Genomic DNA, 19147 nt, shown 5'->3' on the forward strand with positions numbered 1-19147 from the left:
AACAATAAAACAATGGATGGATATTGAGCAACAAAGACACAGGAGGTCCATCTATTAGGAATTGTTGTTTTTATGCCACATCAGAAATAACAGTAAGAGGACACATTATAAGACATAAACAGCTAACTGGACATGGGAGAGTTCTGACAAATGCTTGATAGGCTGGTCCATCTTCAACCCATTTTAAATTGTTAGCTTTTTTTGTTGCATTGAATTACCATTATTTGGCTGGGGTCCTCAAAGGGAAAACATGGGCCATGTGTGGACTTTGAGAAAAATGAGCCGGTATGTCTTTCAAATTCAAAAGACATCAACATGGAATAATAATGAAAATAATGAAATGTTTTAATATATTTATCTTTTTAAAATCTTCTGAATTTGAAATAGACTAGATGCTGTGTTGCATATTGGGGCCATGTGTGGGCTGTACCTTGCTCAAGGTCACATAGAAATGTTTCACATTGTCGGATTGGGTTTTCGAACCAGTGACCTTTCGGTAACTGTCACAACACTCTAACCTTTAGGCTACCTGCCTTTCGCAATGCGGATTACACATTGGTCCTAAAAGAAAAGAAAAGGGGAATGGGGAAATCTTGAATTGCACCACCATCTAACACTGCACCTATACACTATCCCCCCAAATCCACCACCCCATCCCACTACTTTGGCCCTAAACGATCCTAAACCAGACCATCGGCCTGGAATGATGGAACCCCTTCTCTCAAAACTTCCTGTAGATCTTCTGCACTAAAATCTCTCACACCCAAATATTTCTCTGCTGCAACTACCACATATATCTTCTGTGATTTCCGCTCCATCCAGTTGATCACCATGGCTATAAACGCAAGACATCCAACCTTACTCAAACTCATGACATAGTCAAAAAAGTGAATTGTTAATACAGTAGTTTCCTTATGATGGTTCATCATGGCAATGTCTTTGGTTGATAGGCCACTGTGAAATGAATTTACAAAGGAAAATGTGTCCATTAATAAAGATTGGTTTATCAATAACTCAGCCATCTTTTAACCAACCCCTTAGCTTTTCTCAAACTAAGTTAAGAAACCTGCCACATACCCATGTTATTTGGACTTCTGGTTCATGAGAATGTTTTTCAAAATGGTTCAATATTGAGGAAAAATTGATCCTGACAGACCTTAGTCATTGATGCAAATTTGAGTCATGGGCAAGTGCATACATGGAGAGTTTGAAAGTAGGCGTTACTAAATAATTGGGAGGATCAATGTAAGTGAGTGTATGGAAACCTAACAGCTAATTGGCCAGATTGGTTGCCACTCGAGACCTTTTTGCATGGATGTTTTCTGCTTCCTTGTAACATTTTAGCTAAGCCTAACCATTTCCCCAACCTTAACCTCATTCTCCTAACCTGCCTAGCTAAAATGTGACAAAGAAGTAGCAAGCAGCCACTGTTCTGAGGGCAAAAGGTGGTGAAACAATATTAGGAAGGTGTTCTTAATGTTTTGTCCATTAAGGGTACATCTACAGCTATTGGATAACATGACTACAGCAGATAATAGCATAGTAGGACTCAGATGAACACATTGTGCAATCCAACAGACCGCGTGGGTGCAGACATTCGCTAACTCAAGAATGATAACATCCCAACAACAATCATTAGTAATAGAAAGATATCATCTGTCCCAAATTGTACCCCAATTCCCTACATAGTGCACTACTTTTGACCAGAACCCTATGGCCCTATGACTGCACTAAATAGGGAAAAGGTTGCTATTTGGGACAAATACATATAGCTCTGCCTGTCCTGTCTTCACTGGGGCCAGCCAGTCAAGTAAACTAAATAAATATTTATTTTTAAGGCAATTTCAGCAGAAATGTTGCAGTTGGGGAGGTTCAAGTCCCTAGTGAGACACCATGGTAGAATGATGATTTATTGAGAAAGATGGGTTGATCTGTGGCTGTCGGAAGGGCGGAATTTATGAGTGTTGAAGTAAGTATATACAGAAATGTACAGGGTAAATGTTTGAGGTCCTCCAATCAGGGGTGAGGGTGGGATGTGATTATTCTATGTTTTGCTTTTCGTTATTTATGTTTTGTGGTTTGGCTTCATGCTGTGTGTGTGCTGGTCCTGGTATTTATGGGTGCGCTTTCTTTCATGCCCGCCCGCGAGTCGGGCTTGGTTTTTCCAGCCCTTGGAAAATCTCTTTGGGCCGGGGCCTTGCCTTGTTAGCCCCTCGGGGCAGCTGGGGGTGAGCGCACCCACTGACCAGAGCACCCACTGACCAGAGCACCCACTGACCAGAGCACCCTCTGACCAGAGCACTCTCTGTGGGAGCGGACATTTGTATTGTCTGTATTGTTGATTTAAAATAAGACATATACAAAAAAAGTCTGGTAAACTATGAGACAGACAGTCCATAGATACAGCACTGGGGTTCAATCCAGATAGCTCTGTACTGTACATAGCTACCACGGATAAATCAAATCAAATTTTATTTGTCACATGCGCCAAATACAATTTTACCTTACTATAAAATGCTTACTTACAAGCCGTTAACCAACAATGCAGTTAAGAAAAATATTTACTAAATAAACAAAAGTAAAAAATAAGAGCAACAATCAAATTAAAATAAAGAGGCTATATACAGGGAGTACTGGTACCAAGTCAAAAAAACAATAACATGTGACGCCCACAATGGCGTAAAGAGGAGGGTCACAGTGTCTTGTCTTCCAGAAGTTAAGGAGTGATTCCATTTCTGGACAGATTCCAGGGAAAGTCAAAGTAACAGGGGGTTAGAGAAGAGCCTCAAGCCCTTTATGTCTGGTTAACATTCTCCCAGTCCCCCTGCTCTGTTCTGCGGTAGTGCTGGGGCTGTCCTCCAGGGAAGACGCTGTCTGAACTGGGGTGCTCCAGGAGGAACTGGATGGTGGACTTGATGTGCTGGACAAAGTGTGGTGGCTCAGCCGTAGGGGACGTGGATAGGTACTGGTCGGGGGGAAAAAAACAGGAGGAGTAACATATCACAGTGTGTATACTGATAACATACTATGCAACATTCATTGTATCAGTGTTGACAGAAACAGAGACTATAACACATTAGAGGTTGTCAATAAGCTTTTAAAGGGACATACAACTAAAGTTCTAGTGATTGTGGAGTCAATATTAGTAATGTATTATTTTCTTACACCTTACCTTTAAGATGGTGTCATCGTCTTGCGACAGCCAGAAGGAAATATCCAGATTCGGGGACCACTTACATGGGCCGATCTTCACAACTCCTTTGTTCGAGTCATATATATCAGCCATCTGTGGAGAAACAATTACAATGTTATACGACTGTCTGATGAAGTGTAGTTAGCAACTCACGTATGGGTTCTATCCAGACACTCCACAAGCCATTCAATGTGTCATCTTTGATCTTTCTTTATATCGATCCTTCACATAGTGTCAGAGATGTGCAAGAGCATAGACAATATATCAGTAGACAGGAATTCTAGTTCTACTTGACAAATTTGCCAATCTGATGCATAGTGGCTCTATGACATCAGCCTATTTAAGGTTCTATATCTATGCGCAAGTCTCTACCTGGCCCCCAGTGAATGTCCGTGCTGATCGCAGCTCCTCCGCGGGTCCTTTGTGAGGGAACGAGGCGGGGAACACCTCCCCTGTTTTAATATTTATTCCTGCAGACAAACAGTCAATGCCATACTATAAACTGTCTGCTACACAAAGGTGAATTTATTTGCAGTGTAGATACAGTACCTATGCCATGCACACCCGGTCTGTGCGCTCCGTCCACTAAGACGTCATTCATCTCTGCAAGTGGAAAAAAAGAGAAAGAGCCTCGACATAGGTAGGGGCAGAGTCAGGTAGGGGCAGAGTCAGATATACAGAGAGTTGGGCCAATGAGGGTTTCTGTCTGAACGTTCCGAGAGCGCCACTTCCTCCTCCATAGCTGTTGCTAAGTGATAATTGACACTTCCGCATTGTGCTGTTTATTTCAGATAGGTTTTGCAAACTATGAAGATGTCCACTGAAAGACGATATGCAATTTGTTGACAACACAGTACAGACTTGGATTACCCCGAATGCGAATCAATAAAAACATGAAATTCTCTCTCCTGCTTTGTTTGTTTACAGGAGGTCATTTCATAGGAAATTGTCGGAGGTGCTCTCGTATTGTTACATCACCAAAACTTCAAAAATAAAGGCACTAACATGGCAGCATTTCGATCATGGCCCCTGTGCTAACATGGCCCCTGTGCTAACATGGCCCCTGTGCTAACTTGGCAGCCAAACTCTACATATAGTGGGGCAAAAAAGTATTTAGTCAGCCACCAATTGTGGAAGTTCTCCCACTTAAAAAGATGAGCGAGGCCTGTAATTTTCATCATAGGTACACTTCAACTATGACAGACAAAATGAGGAAAAAAAATCCAGAAAATCACATTGTAGGATTTTTTATGAATTTATTTGCAAATTATGGTGGAAAATAAGTATTCGGTCACCTACAAACAAGCAAGATTTCTGGCTCTCACAGACCTGTAACTTCTTCTTTAAGAGGCTCCTCTGCCCTACACTCTTTACCTGTATTAATGGCACCTGTTTGAACTTTTACCAGTATAAAAGACACCTGTCTACAACCTCAAATAGTCACACTCCAAACTCCACTATGGCCAAGACCAAAGAGCTGTCAAAGGACACCAGAAACAAAATTGTAGACCTGCACCAGGCTGAGAAGACTGAATCTGCAATAGGTAAACAGCTTGGTTTGAAGAAATCAACTGTGGGAGCAATTATTAGGAAATGGAAGACATACAACACCACTGATAATCTCCCTCGATCTGGGGCTCCACGCAAGATCTCACCCCATAGGGTCAAAATGATCACAAGAACGGTGAGCAAAAATCCCAGAACCACACGGGGGGGCCTGCAGAGAGCTGGGACCAAAGTAACAAAGCCTACCATCAGTAACACACTACGCCGCCAGGGACTCAAATCCTGCAGTGCCAGACGTGTCCCCCTGCTTAAGCCAGTACATGTCCAGGCCCATCTGAAGTTTGCTAGAGAGCATTTGGATGATCCAGAAGAAGATTGGGAGAATGTCATATGGTCAGATGAAACCAAAATATAACTTTTTGGTAAAAACTCAACTCGTTGTGTTTGGAGGACAAAGAATGCTGAGTTGCATCCAAAGAACACCATACCTACTGTGAAGCATGGGGGTGGAAACATCATGCTTTGGGGCTGTTTTTCTGCAAAGGGACCAGGACGACTGATCCGTGTAAAGGAAAGAATGAATGGGGCCATGTATTGTGAGATTTTGAGTGAAAACCACCTTCCATCAGCAAGGGCATTAAAGATGAAACGTGGCTGGGTCTTTCAGCATGACAATGATCCCAAATACACCGCCCGGGCAACGAAGGAGTGGCTTCGTAGGAAGCATTTCAGGGTCCTGGAGTGGATTAGCCAGTCTCCAGATCTCAACCCCATAGAAAATCTTTGGAGGGTGTTGAAAGTCCGTGTTGCCAAGCAACAGCCCCAAAACATCACTGCTCTAAAGGAGATCTGCATGGAGGAATAGGCCAAAATACCAGCAACAGTGTGTGAAAACCTTAACTTACTTACAGAAAACATTTGACTTCTGTCATTGCCAACAAAGGGTATATAATAAAGTATTGAGATAAACTTTTGTTATTGACCAAATACTTATTTTCCACCATAATTTGCAAAGAAATTAATTAAAAATCCTACAATGTGATTTTCTGGATTTTTTTCTCATTTTGTCTGTCATAGTTGAAGTGTACCTTTGATGAAAATTACAGGCCTCTCTCATCTTTTTAAGTGGGAGAACTTGCACAATTGGTGGCTGACTAAATACTTTTTTGCCCCACTGTATAGCTCTGGGTTGTATAAAGAAAAACAGGCTGAGAGAGAATATAACAGAGTGGAAACATGTACCTGTGATGCAGCAGGTCTCTAGGTGAATATCCTCTTTCTGTCTCTGGAAGGCCGCTGCAAAAACACAATAGAAGGGTTGTAGTTTCTCTATGCAGCCTGATAATGGTGTTGCTACTGTGGCAGTTGCATTCAAACAGGAGGGAAGATAAGAAGATTTACGTACACAATAGGTTAAGGCTGAGTTTGTGGGACGTCTTTGACTCATCATCAAAACCTCCAACGAGGTGGAGCTCCAGCCTGAAGGAAAAGAAGCAAGGGGACAATTACGTGTGTGGGGGGTGTGGGTGTGTGTGTGTGTGTGTGTGTGTGGGGGGGGGGGTTATCTCTTACCTGCCCTCCTTGGCAGGGTCCTTGCTCAGAGATGTGACAGCTTTGACGATGAGGGGAACCTCACTCCACGTGCTGGAGCCATCACAGTGAGCAAGGCAAGCAGCTCCACTTCCTACAAGATGGTACAAATGCAGACATTTTATTTTATTTCACCTTTATTTAACCAGGTAGGCTAGTTGAGAACAAGTTCACATTTGCAACTGCGACCTGGCCAAGATAAAGCGTAGCAATTCGACACATACAACACAGAGTTACACATGGAATAAACAAAACATACAGTCAATACAGTCAGTAATACAGTAGAACAAAAGAAAACAAAAAGTTTATATACAGTGAGTGCAAATGAGGTAAGTTAAGGAAATAAATAGGCCATGGAGGCAAAGTAATTACAATATAGCTATTAAACACTGGAATGGTAGATTGGCAGAAGATGAATGTGCAGGTAGAGATACTGGGGTGCAAAGGAGCAAAATAAATAAATAAATACCAGTATGGGGATGAGGTAGGTAGATAGATGGGCTGTTTACAGATGGGCTATGTACAGGTGCAGTGATCTGTAAGCTGCTCTGACAGCTGGTGCTTAAAGTTAGTGAGGGAGATGTGAGTCTCCAGCTTCAGAGATTTTTGCAATTCGTTCCAGTCATGGGCAGCAGAGAACTGGAAGGAAAAACGACCAAAGGAGGAATTGGCTTTGGGGGTGACCAGTGAGATATATCTGCTGGAGTGCGTGCTACGAGTGGGTGCTGCTATGGTGACCAGTGAGCTGAGATAAGGCGGGGCTTTACCTAGCTGAGACTTGTAGATAACCTGTAGCCAGTGGATTTGGCGACGAGTATGAAGCAAGGGCCAACAACGAGAGCGTACAGGTCGCAATGGTGGGTAGTGTATGGGGCTTTGGTGACAAAACGGATGGCACTGTGATAGACTGCATCCAGTTTTTTGATTGAAAACAGCAGAGGTGTATTTGGAGGGCGAGTTAGTTAGGATGACATCTATGAGGGTGCCCGTGTTTACTGATTTGGGGTTGAACCTGGTAGGTTCATTGATAATTTGTGTAAGATTGAGGGCATCAAGCTTAGTTTGTAAGATGGCCGGGGTGTTAAGCATGTCCCAGTTTAGGTCACCTAGTAGCACGTGCTCAGAAGATAGATGGGGGACAATCAATTCACATATGGTATCGAGGGCACAGCTGGGGGCTGAGGGAGGTCTATAGCAAGCGGCAACAGGGAGAGACTTGTTTCTGGAAAGGTGAGTTTTTAGAAGTAGAAGCTCATATCTTGATGCTATCATAGTATCTACAAACACACATTACATAGAGAACTGCAGTACCTGTGTGTCGCACCAGAACTAGGTGGCAGGTGGTTGCATCATCAGAACCAAGGACAGCGACAGAGTCTGGGGAAACAGAGGGACACATTTCGTGATGGTCGTGGAAACTGCAGCGGATTTTTAGCTACAATTTATCAGTGTAGAGGTAGCCTTTGGACGCAACAATATACTATGTTAAGCTAGGCTAACCGATTGATTTAACTATAGGTTTATACTCACTGTCCGCTGGTGTTGTGGCTGCAAACTCTCGTTGCTGTATGTATAGGAGGCACTTCGGGTCGACATCTACAACCGGCTTGGACCGAAATACTCGGGCGTTTTCCTATGGTATAAAATAAAATGTCAATATAGCATGAAGAGCAAGTGATTTGTTACTAAATGGTGATTAATTCAAACAAGGACAACTTGCTTACGACATGACAGCTGCTAGTTTGCTTGGCTAACTAGTCAACTCAGCGGTAAATAAAGGTTAAATAAAATAAATACAAATAGTTTGCTTGGCTACTCCAGTCAACTCACCTGCAAATGCGGATATCTGGCGAACAAATCGACTGTCGAACCTGGTCGTTCGATTCTTCTATTTTGTATTAGCAAAGGCATTTCTTTCTACAATATAAATCTACCTAATATAATGTCATATTTATCTTAATGAAACATGAAAACTAGACCTATTACACAAGACAGATGGTTAGCTAGCTTGCACTTCCTGGATCCATTTTCTTCTTCTTTGGTAGGCTTTCTTCTCAAGAACGTCACTCACTGTCACAAGATGTATTACTGCCACCAACTGTACACAAGTATTATTAGGGCATGAACGCTATAAAATGTAAATGTAGGCTACGCTGAATTCTCCATTTGCCCTACGCTCCTTTGACACGAAACGTGCATGTTGTTTATGTCGGGTTACGACACAAAACCTTACGTCCACAGGGAGGGAGTGACTGGGGGAGTTGACGTGACGTGATGTGAAGCAGCAGCAGCAACTGCAAAACAAAATTCTGTTTTGGCTTGTTCAATAACTTCAGGGCTCGTCTTACCTTTTAAGTTGTGTTTGTAAGTAAGTGTTTAACTTTATTGCACTTTCCTTATAACATAAGCTACCTTAACGGAATTGTAGGATTCAGACTGCACAACACCGTGCAACTTTTAAATATTTCTACAAGCAATCATTTAAATCATTAAAACATGAGGGGGAGTTCGTCGTATGGAGACCGAGATAGAGACCGTGGACGAGACAGAGGGTAAGCAGATATTTTCTGCAGCATGTGAAATATAGTTATAGCCACGTAGGAATATCTGTCAAAAGTGTGCTTTTTATATGATACGGGGATATCTTGGAATGCTGATGTATCTTGCTGAATGTCTACGTGCACGGGCGTGTCTCAGACATGTTGCACGCGCTGTGTTCGTGTATGACAAATAACTACTTGCTTGCAGCAGAGTTAAAGGCGGTGCCCCAACCAGGGAAAAGTGTACACAAACTGCAAATAGATTCAATTGGCCAGGGACCCATTTAGTGTCTGTTGCAGTGTTACTAATCATGGATCGTTCATCTCTTTTTTCATCACTCCTCTCGCTGCATGTTCTATAGGCCTCGGTTTGGGTCCAGTAGCTGGGGCGGCCCTCCCCCTATGAAGAAGTTTGGGAACCCTGGAGAACGCCTTTGTAAGAAGAAGTGGGATCTGGACGAGCTGCCCAAGTTTGAGAAGAACTTCTACAACGAGAACCCAGAGCTCCAGCGCATGACTCAGGTACACACACACACACAAACACAATATATACACATGCTCTTAGAAGGATGCTATCCATAGTGTGTCTATTGAGCCTGTTGATTCTCTGTTGTCTGTGTCTGCAGTATGACATAGATGAGTTCCGCAGGAGGAAGGAGATCACAGTCAGCGGTACTGGCTGCCCCAGGGCCATGACCGGCTTCCACCAAGCACAGTTTCCCCGTAAGAAGACAACAGTAGATACCAGTTGGCACTTGTTGAACCTATATTATAGCCTGTCCCTTCACCTTTTCAGCAGTCATGACGGTAAAGAGATGAGAATAGGAAGTTGAACCCGTTTTAAAGAGTTCTTGGAACACAGCCCAAGCTTACAAAACACTAACCCCATAGGCTATTGGGAAGGGGAGGGGGGCTCATGGGTCACATTATTGTTTTTGTTTTTTAAAACACTCCAGGCGACACTATTGAACTATTGAGGTCGACCGATATATATATATTTTTATACCTTTATGTAACTAGGCAAGTCAGTTAAGAACACATTCTTATTTTCAATGACGGCCTAGGAACAGTGGGTTAACTGCCTCGTTCAGGGGCAGAAAGACAGATTTTCACCTCGTCAGCTCGGGGGATCTAACCTTGCAACCTTACAGTTAACTAGTCCAACGCAATAACGACCTGCCTCTCTCTCGTTGCACTCCACAAGGAGACTGCCTGTTACGTGAATGCAGTAAGCCAAGGTAAGTTGCTAGGTAGCATTAAACTTATCTTATAAAAAAACAATCAATCATAATCACTAGTTAACTACACATGGTTGATGAAATTACTAGATATTATCTAGCGTGTCCTGCGTTGCATATAATCTGACTGAGCATACAAGTATCTAAGTATCTGACTGAGTGGTGGTAGGCAGAAGCAAGTGCGTAAACATTCATTCAAACAGTACTTTCATGCGTTTTGCCAGCAGCTCTTCGTTGTGCGTCAAGCATTGCGCTGTTTATGACTTCAAGTCTATCAACTCCCGAGATGAGGCTGGTGTAACCGAAGTGAAATGGCTAGCTAGTTAGCGCGCCCTAATAGCGTTTCAAACGTCACTCGCTCTGAGCCTTGCAGTGCTTGTTTCCTTTGCTCTGCATGGGTAACGCTGCTTCGATGGTGGCTGTTGTGGTGTGTTGTGTTCCTGGTTCGAGCCCAGGGAGGAGCGAGGAGAGGGACCGAAGCTATACTGTTACACTGGCAATACTAAAGTGCCTATAAGAACATCCAATAGTCAAAGGTTAACGAAATACAAATGGTATAGAGGGAAATAGTCCTATAATTCCTATAATAACTACAACCTAAAACGTCTTACCTGGGAATATTGAAGACTCATGTTAAAAGGAACCACCAGCTTTCACATGTTCTGAGCAAGGAAAATAAACGTTAGCTTTCTTACATGGCACATATTGCACTTTTGCTTTCTTCTCCAACACTTTGTTTTTGCATTATTTAAACCAAATTGAACATGTTTCATTATTTACTTGAGGCTAAGGTGATTTTATTGATGTATTATATTAAGTTGAAATAAGTGTTCATTTAGTATTGTTGTAATTGTCATTATTACAAATAAATAAATAAAAATCAGCCGATTAATCAGTATCTGCTTTTTTGGTCCTCCAATAATCGGTATCGGCGTTGAAAAATCATAATCGGTCGACCTCTAACACATAGTATGTTTGACAAATCGGTCAAAAATTAATCTGTGTGGCCCTCAGTTGAATTTCAAAAGCCAAAAGGTTTGCTCACCCCTGGCTATAGCTAACTATTCCTTTAATTGTTTATCTTTGCTGACAGAGTATGTAATGGATGTGCTACTGAGTCAGGACTTCAAGGAGCCCACATCCATCCAGTCACAGGGCTTCCCTCTGGCCCTGAGTGGCAGGGACATGGTGGGTATCGCTCAGACTGGCTCCGGCAAGACCCTGGCAGTAAGGACGCCATGATAATCCAACAACACGCACAGTACCGACAGCTGCAACATCTGTCTTTCTTTCTGTCTCACACACACACACACACACACACACACACACACACACACACACACACACACACACAGCTGCAGTATAAAAACACAAACTCCCAGAGGAACATTTGACAGCTGCAACACACAAAGACATATTGACACATGAGGACCAACGTCCCTGGACTGTCCGATTGGGACATATACCTCATGACCTCATTGTACTATTTGGCGCTTTTCTTGCAGTATCTGCTTCCTGCCATTGTGCACATCAACCATCAGCCCTATCTAGAGAGGGGAGACAGACCTATTGTGAGTACACAACTGGAAACTGCACACTGTTGCTTATTCATATATTTCAGGTCTGTGAGACTAGAATGTTTTGGCCCTTTTCTATAGTGTACTTAACTCTGTTGCGCTTAGACGTACCTATGGTATGCTGTAGCTATATATCATGTGTTATTAAAGGTTATACACTACCGTTCATTAAATAGTAACCACAAAACACAGTGAAGAGGCAATTCTGGGATGCTGGCCTTCTAGGCAGAGTTGCAAAGAAAAAGCCATATTTCAGACTGGCCAATAAAAACAGAAGATTAAGATGGGGGTAAAGAACACAGACTCTGGACAGAGGAACTCTGCCTAGAAGGCCAGCATCCTGGAGTCGCCTCTTCACTGTTGACGTTGAGACTGGTGTTTTGCGGGTACTATTTAATGAAGCTGCCAGTTGATGACTTGTGAGGCATCTGTTTCTCAAACTAGACACTAATGTACTTGTACTCTTGCTCAGTTGTACACCGGGGCCTCCCACTCCTCTTCCTATTCTGGTTAGGGCCAGTTTGTGCTGTTCTGTGAACGGAGTAGTACACAACGTTGTACGAGATCTTCAGTTTCTTGGCAATTTCTCTCATGCAATAGCCTTTCTTTTCTCCGAACAAGAATAGACTGAAGAGTTTCAGAAGAAAGGTCTTTGTTTCTGGCCATTTTGAGGCTGTAATCAAACCCACAAATGCCAATGCTCCAGATACTCAACTGGTCTAAAGAAGGCCAGTTTTATTGCTTCTTTAATTAGAACAACAGTTTTCAGCTGTGCTAACATAATTGCAAAAGGGTTTTCTAATGATCAATTAGCCTTTTAAAATGATAAACTTGGATTAGCTAACACAACGTGCCATTGGAACACACGAGTGATGGTTGCTGATAATGGGCCTCTGTACGCCTATGTAGATACTCCATAAAAAATCTGTTGTTTCCAGCTACGATAGTAATTTACAACATTAACAATGTCTACGCTGCATTTGTGATCAATTTGATGTTATTTTAATGGTTTTCTTTCGAAAACAATGACATTTCTCAGTGACACCAAACTTTTAAACGGTAGTGAATGTATTGATATCTCTCTCTCCTCAGTGCCTGGTCCTGGCCCCGACCAGAGAGTTGGCCCAGCAGGTGCAGCAGGTGGCTCATGATTATGGAAAGACCTCCCGCATCAAGAGTACCTGTGTCTATGGAGGAGCACCCAAGGGACCGCAGATACGTGACCTGGAGAGAGGTGAGGAGCTACAGGTTGAATTAAATGCTGTTACAAGTTACTAACTTACTTATATTGTTTGTGCCGACTACAGACAAGACCTCTCCACTTCTGATGATCTAAAACCTGATTGGCTCCCTGGCCCCAGTTTAGCTTAATTTTCTGCACTTCCCCTTCAGTTACTAGTATTAAGATTGAAAAAGCTACAAGTATTGGAAGTAATCTCACAATTGGTGTCTTCTGATGCATTTGCGTCTCTTTTGAAACTGTGACACTTTGCATCCTATGTCCATATAGGTACAGAGATCTGCATCGCCACTCCGGGGCGTCTCATAGACTTCCTGGAGGCAGGGAAGACCAACCTGCGGCGCTGCACCTACCTGGTGCTGGACGAGGCTGACCGCATGCTGGACATGGGCTTCGAACCACAGATACGCAAGATCGTGGACCAGATCCGAGTAAGCCTGTCACATGCTATACTTAGCAAATTGCACACACATCTCCTGGAATTAGGCAATTATTATGACTGTAATACATAGCCATTCATGGATTGTTGGGTAGGTAGATGGATACTACAGAGGGTGGTAGGACAGACAGAGATGATCTATCTATCTTAATGACAGTTGATATAATATCAATCCATCACAAATAACTAAATACTCATGTTATAGAATAGAGTAATAGTGTATTGTCCTCTGAGGAGGAATATCCCCATTACCGTTCTCTCCCTGTGCCCCAGCCGGACCGCCAGACTCTGATGTGGAGTGCCACCTGGCCCAAGGATGTGCGTCAGCTGGCAGAGGACTTCCTGCGGGATTACGTCCAGATCAACGTAGGAGCTCTGGAGCTCAGCGCCAACCACAACATCCTGCAGATAGTGGACGTCTGCATGGAGAACGAGAAGGACAACAAGTTAGTGAGGCCATCCGCCAATGGACAAGATCTATCTCTAGTTTTGCATTCTGTTCATGTCTCCTTTCCTTAATCATCGCTGATCTGGAAGGGATGAAACCAATGTAGTTAAAAGTATTCAGTATTCTTGGTTATGGACAGGAACAGAGTGCAGGATGCTATCTTTTTGTAATGGTGAGAGAATATTAGTCTTGGGATTGTAGTGATTGAGGGATGTTTTCCTAACATCTTTCCTCTGTCTTTTTATTGATGTCAGGCTGCTCCAGCTGATGGAAGAGATCATGGCTGAGAAGGAGAACAAGACCATCATCTTTGTGGAGACAAAGAAGCGCTGTGACGAGCTCACCCGCAGGATGAGAAGAGATGGGTGAGACGGAGAGAGACTGAGGGAAAGCACAGACTTGCAGAAATGGGTTTTAAGTCCTCTTTCAAAGCCACAATACTGACTATGCAAAACAAGAGCCAGTTGTTGTTTCATGTGGAGTGTGTGTTGGGCTTCTTAGTCAGAGAAGAGTGTAGAGAAATTGTCTAACTGTTCTTACAACTGCCTGCCTTATCACGTCCTGTTCTGCTGTCTCAGTGGTCTGTCCCATGGCAACATTGCTGTGGTGTGTTTTCTAGGTGGCCAGCCATGTGTATCCATGGGGACAAGAGCCAGCCAGAGAGAGACTGGGTTCTGACAGGTAGGTCACATTTCAACGGCCATGCTTTAGTCTGGCTTTGGTGAAATGTGTTTCAGTATGGGGTTTTCTTCCGTTTTTTTGTTTCCTGTTTCAGTCTTCTACCTTAACGTCTTTGATTTTGTCTGAACTTTCAGAATTCCGTAGCAGCAAAGCTCCTATCCTCGTCGCCACTGATGTGGCGTCTCGCGGTCTGGGTGTGTCTTCTCAACATGGAATACACACACTCACGTGTTCACACTTACACTCCTACAGAGCACAACATACAGATTCAAAACGTATACACGCTCTCCAACACACACAAACAAAAACATTTTCACAGAAAAACACACACAATTAAGAAATGTGATTTTTGTTGTTGCTAATTTCCCATCCCGTTTTCCAGGTTTAAGATTTGCAATGACAAAATCATACATTTGTCTGCAAACAAGTAATAGCGGTGTTATTGAACCTGTAAACAACAATGAAAAATTGGTCAGCACTCTTTCTACAGCATGACCTCTGTCAATGACTTTCTGAAGGAAAGTAGAAGCACCAGTAGCCTGACAATCCCCCAGGCCTTCAACTCCACAATGTTTTACAGTCTGTTTCTTGTTACTTCAGTCCAAAACGTCCTTCGACCAGGGCACTCTGGCACGCTGCCTAAATGGGGGTGTGATGGGGGCGGGGCAGATGTCCCCATGCTCGCCCCAATACCCTCCTCTCATGTCTCCTATATGATGTAACCCAAAACATGAAGGAAAACATCCCAAATATTCAGTATTATATGTTTGATTATTCCTCGATATGTTTACATTATTCATAGTACTGTAGTTATACTGTATTTTTTTCTACGGGTATTTTCTAGATAGGGTGTGTTTTAGGGTTATCTATAAGTGAAATCGACAGTCAGTTCTCCCCATGTCCACCCTGAAACTTGTACAGAAGTGCCCTATTCCACCTCCCTAACTAAATAGGTTAAACCTGGAACCTGAGAAGGGAAGTAGACATGTTGGTTTTGCCAAGCTACCTATGACTGTGTCTTTGTTCTTTTTCTCTCCCCCTCAGGGTTGTGCAACACAAGGCAGCTCCAGCACATGCTGGTGTCAGACAGTACTGGGGCTGCCCTCAGTCACGTTAGCAGCTAGCCAGGGGCTTGTCTAGTTATCAGAAGGATTCATCCCCCCCCATTCTCCACCTTCTCTGGTTCCTAAACACCCCAAATAGACCCCCACAATAAACTGAGGGTATATGATTATCTGGTTCCTAAACACCACTATAGACCCCCATCATAGACTGAGGGTATGTGATTCCAGCGAGCTCTCCTTGGGATCAACCTGAGAGTTAGGAGCTCGGCTGGATCGAGTCCTGATCCATTTGCGGAGGTCCTGCAACTCGGCGAGAGAGCAACAGAACCGTCTGTTGTTGGGGGGGAGGGGTTAGCGGTTCTGCTCCTGTCCGACGTTGCTGGTGTATGCGAAGGGTGAGGGGGAAACGGGGGGCTAGTTTGGGCCCCCTCCTCTCTCCCTCCCCCCCAGCGCCTCCAAGCGAACCAGGGCTGATCAGGACAGGACAGGGGGTGACTGACTACCCTTGTAAAACAACTCTAAAGGGGTAAGTACCTCAACACCCCCTTTCCTACTACACCTTCCACGACCTCCCCAGTCGCATCAACTCATTCAGGTAGTTTCATCGATCCATTTTGAAGTCCGTCACAGAAAGGTATTTGTTGAAGGAATTGTGTTGAACTTTATCCTCCAACATGTACTCCATCACATTTTCTCTTGGTGGAAACATATTAAGGTTTGGGAGGTTCTGTGAGTAGTAAAATGGCCTCCCTCTGTTACCATGGAAAACAGAGGGAAAAGGTCCAAGGAGATGTTTTGTTTTCGGACCAACCCAGCAGTGTTTTCAGAGCTTCTGTGATAAGACAGACTTTTTTTTGTCCTTCTACTGTCATTTCAACATCTGAATTTAAAAGAAACATTGGAAATACTTTTTACTCTTCTGGTCTGATCGTGTTGACAGTATACTGTCACTCATTTCCCCATATTCTTCTCATACCATTTCTCAGCAGAGAACATGTTACCATGGTAGAACTAAATGTTCTGAATGGTTATACTATTATGTAAGATTGCGTAAACTGTGCATTGGTGAAGGTCCAGACAGAATGTCACATCATCATCTCTACCTAATGCTGAGTGGTTCTCTCTAGTCACATTCTGATGGGGTTTACCACTAAACCTCTAGGCCTCCAGTCAAGATATTTTGACCTGAAACTGACTCATTTTCAAAGGTTTTACTTCAGGAATTAACACTTATTCTACTTCAATTTGGATAAATGTATATTTATTCTTCTGTTATTATTGGACAGGTAAGTGGTAATCAATATTTATACAATATTAATTTAAAATGGATTTCTAAATAATCATCCACTTTTCTCTCATAGCTTTGGCGTTGTTTGAATACCATCTGTCTTCTTTCTCACTGTACAAAAATCTCTCAAACCCTCCTCTCCCTCCAAACCCTCCTCTCACCCTCCAAACCATCCTCTCCTCTTCCTCTCCCTCCTCATCTCACCTACAAACCCTCCTCATCTCACCCTCCAAACCATCAATCTCACCCTCCTCATCTCACCCTCCAAACCCTCCAAACCACCCTCCAAACCCTCCTCATCTCACCCTCCAAACCCTCCTCATCTCACCCTCCTAACCCTCTCCCTCCAAACCGTCCTCTCCCTCTTCATCTCACCCTCCTAACCCTCTCCCTCCAAACCGTCCTCTCCCTCTTCATCTCACCCTCCTCTCCCTCCAAACCATCCTCCCCCTCCTCATCTCACCCTCCAAACACTCCTCTCATCTCACCCTCCTAACCCTCCTCTCCCTCCTCTCTCATCTCTCCCTCCTCACCCATCACCTTCCTCTCCCACCTCTCAAAACCACTTTCCCACAAAGACGTGGAGGATATCAAGTTTGTCATCAACTATGACTACCCCAACTCGTCTGAGGACTACGTGCACAGGATCGGCCGTACAGCCCGCAGCACCAACAAGGGCACGGCCTACACCTTCTTCACCCCGGGTAACCTGCGCCAGGCCAGGGACCTGGTCCGAGTCCTGGAGGAGGCCCGGCAGGCCATCAATCCCAAACTGCTGCAGCTGGTTAACTCTGGACATGGGGGAGGAGGTGGTGAGACTGGCTTGTTTCACACTATAGGGTCAACCCGAACCATACTATGCTGGCTCAATTGAGGATTGGGTGTTATTTCTAGACCCCAGTTTTTAATTCTATTCTATCACCTTTACCATCTCACATCCAAACATAAACTACACGTTCTGTGTAACCAGTGATGTTTGACATTCTTAAACTAAAATATTTCATCTTATATTATGACATTCTAATCCTCCTATGTGAATGTTCTTCTCCAGGTGGCAGGATGCGTTACCGTGGCGGCGGTTCCAGCGCCAACAACCCCAACATGATGTTCCAGGACGTGTGTGAGCGTTGCATGCGCTCCGTCAGCGGGGGCAACAAGCCAGACAGCCGCGGCAGCAGCTTTAGCCGGGACGGGCGCAGTGGCGGGGGTCGGGACGGAGACACTAGGTCCTCCCTCCAACAGGGACCGAAGCAGGGTCAGCCGGGGGAGTTACGGCTCCGGGGGGGGCGACCAATACCAGAGCTATGGTGGTGGTACCCAGTACAGCTCCAGGGCTGGAGGGGCTGCTAATGGGGCCCCTAGGGGTAGTAGTGGTAGGGGCCAGAATCAGTCCAGTCAGCCCCAGGGTGTGTTCGGTCCAGCTCCTCCACCTGCAGCAGGGCCCAAGCCCCTCATGGCCCAGCTGATGGCCCCGCCACAGCCCCCTCTCATGAGCTTCATAGGGCAGCCTCCGTACCCCTTTGCTCCTCCCCCAGCCGCCGCCTCCTACACCCCCACCCAGGAAGTAGAATTACTATACAGTCATGGTGCTTGAAATCCAAACCCTAGTGTTTATCAGTGTGTAACTGTAACGTTACTCCTCTGAAAGGGTGTTTAGAGTTGCCGTCCTGCCCTTACCTACCATGGTAAGAAGGCATGAGGTAAGGGCTAACATATAGCTACATATTTTTGTACTTGTTTGTTTTGCGATTTTAACTACATCTGAAAATATATAGTACTCATGCATGATTCACTTCTCGCTTTTCATGTGTTCAAGAGTAGTCCGTGCGTGGCCAGAAAATGATATTCTGTGAATCTGAAGCTGTGACTCTTTGGTATTAATTGGCACGACAGGAGTTGATATTTCCATTTGCGATTTACTCTAAATGGTGAGGTTCTATCTAGTCCATTAGTGAGTAACAAATTCTAAAATATGTTATTTTTTGTTGCCATATAGAACTCCAGTGATTTTGTCAGTCAGCTATACTTTCTACTTCTCTTTTGGGGAAGTGAATGTTGCATTATATCATTCTCTATTATCCTATAACCTTTTCTATAAACTGTTTATAAACTACATAAGCTGTATTGCAATACCATTTTCTTCAGATTCAAACTATATCAGGAGAATTTGGGAATGATAATCAGACATGTGTCATAATCCCATCAGTCAGCACATTGAGTGTTGCTGTGTGAATGTTTAATCAACATTTTATTGGAAAGAGGTAATTCATACTTCTGTTCTTTTTCTACATTGCTTTATTTCACAGGATTTCAATAAAGTTTCTGAAACCAAAATCCTTGTAA

At 43.8% G+C, this 19147-nt stretch overlaps 1 protein-coding gene and 1 pseudogene across 1 annotated transcript; one reads left to right on the plus strand and one right to left on the minus strand.

Annotated features, from left to right (window-relative positions):
• Positions 1 to 52: 52 nt before the first annotated feature.
• On the minus strand, positions 53 to 8363 carry LOC112230209 (protein N-terminal asparagine amidohydrolase-like). The gene is made up of 10 exons (XM_042310670.1): positions 8120 to 8363; positions 7820 to 7922; positions 7601 to 7666; positions 6272 to 6383; positions 6105 to 6178; positions 5942 to 5995; positions 3743 to 3796; positions 3566 to 3663; positions 3173 to 3286; positions 53 to 2965 (listed from the first exon to the last, which is right to left on the minus strand). The coding sequence occupies exons 1-10, from the start codon at positions 8198 to 8200 to the stop codon at positions 2795 to 2797; spliced, it is 927 nt and encodes a 308-aa protein (XP_042166604.1). The 5' UTR covers positions 8201 to 8363; the 3' UTR covers positions 53 to 2794.
• A 176-nt stretch (positions 8364 to 8539) lies between these two features.
• On the plus strand, positions 8540 to 19138 carry LOC112230208 (annotated as a pseudogene).
• The last annotated feature ends 9 nt before the right edge of the window (positions 19139 to 19147 follow it).

The sequence above is a fragment of the Oncorhynchus tshawytscha genome, linkage group LG32, assembly GCF_018296145.1.
Source record: "Oncorhynchus tshawytscha isolate Ot180627B linkage group LG32, Otsh_v2.0, whole genome shotgun sequence".
In the NCBI taxonomy this organism is placed as follows: Eukaryota; Metazoa; Chordata; class Actinopteri; order Salmoniformes; family Salmonidae; genus Oncorhynchus; species Oncorhynchus tshawytscha.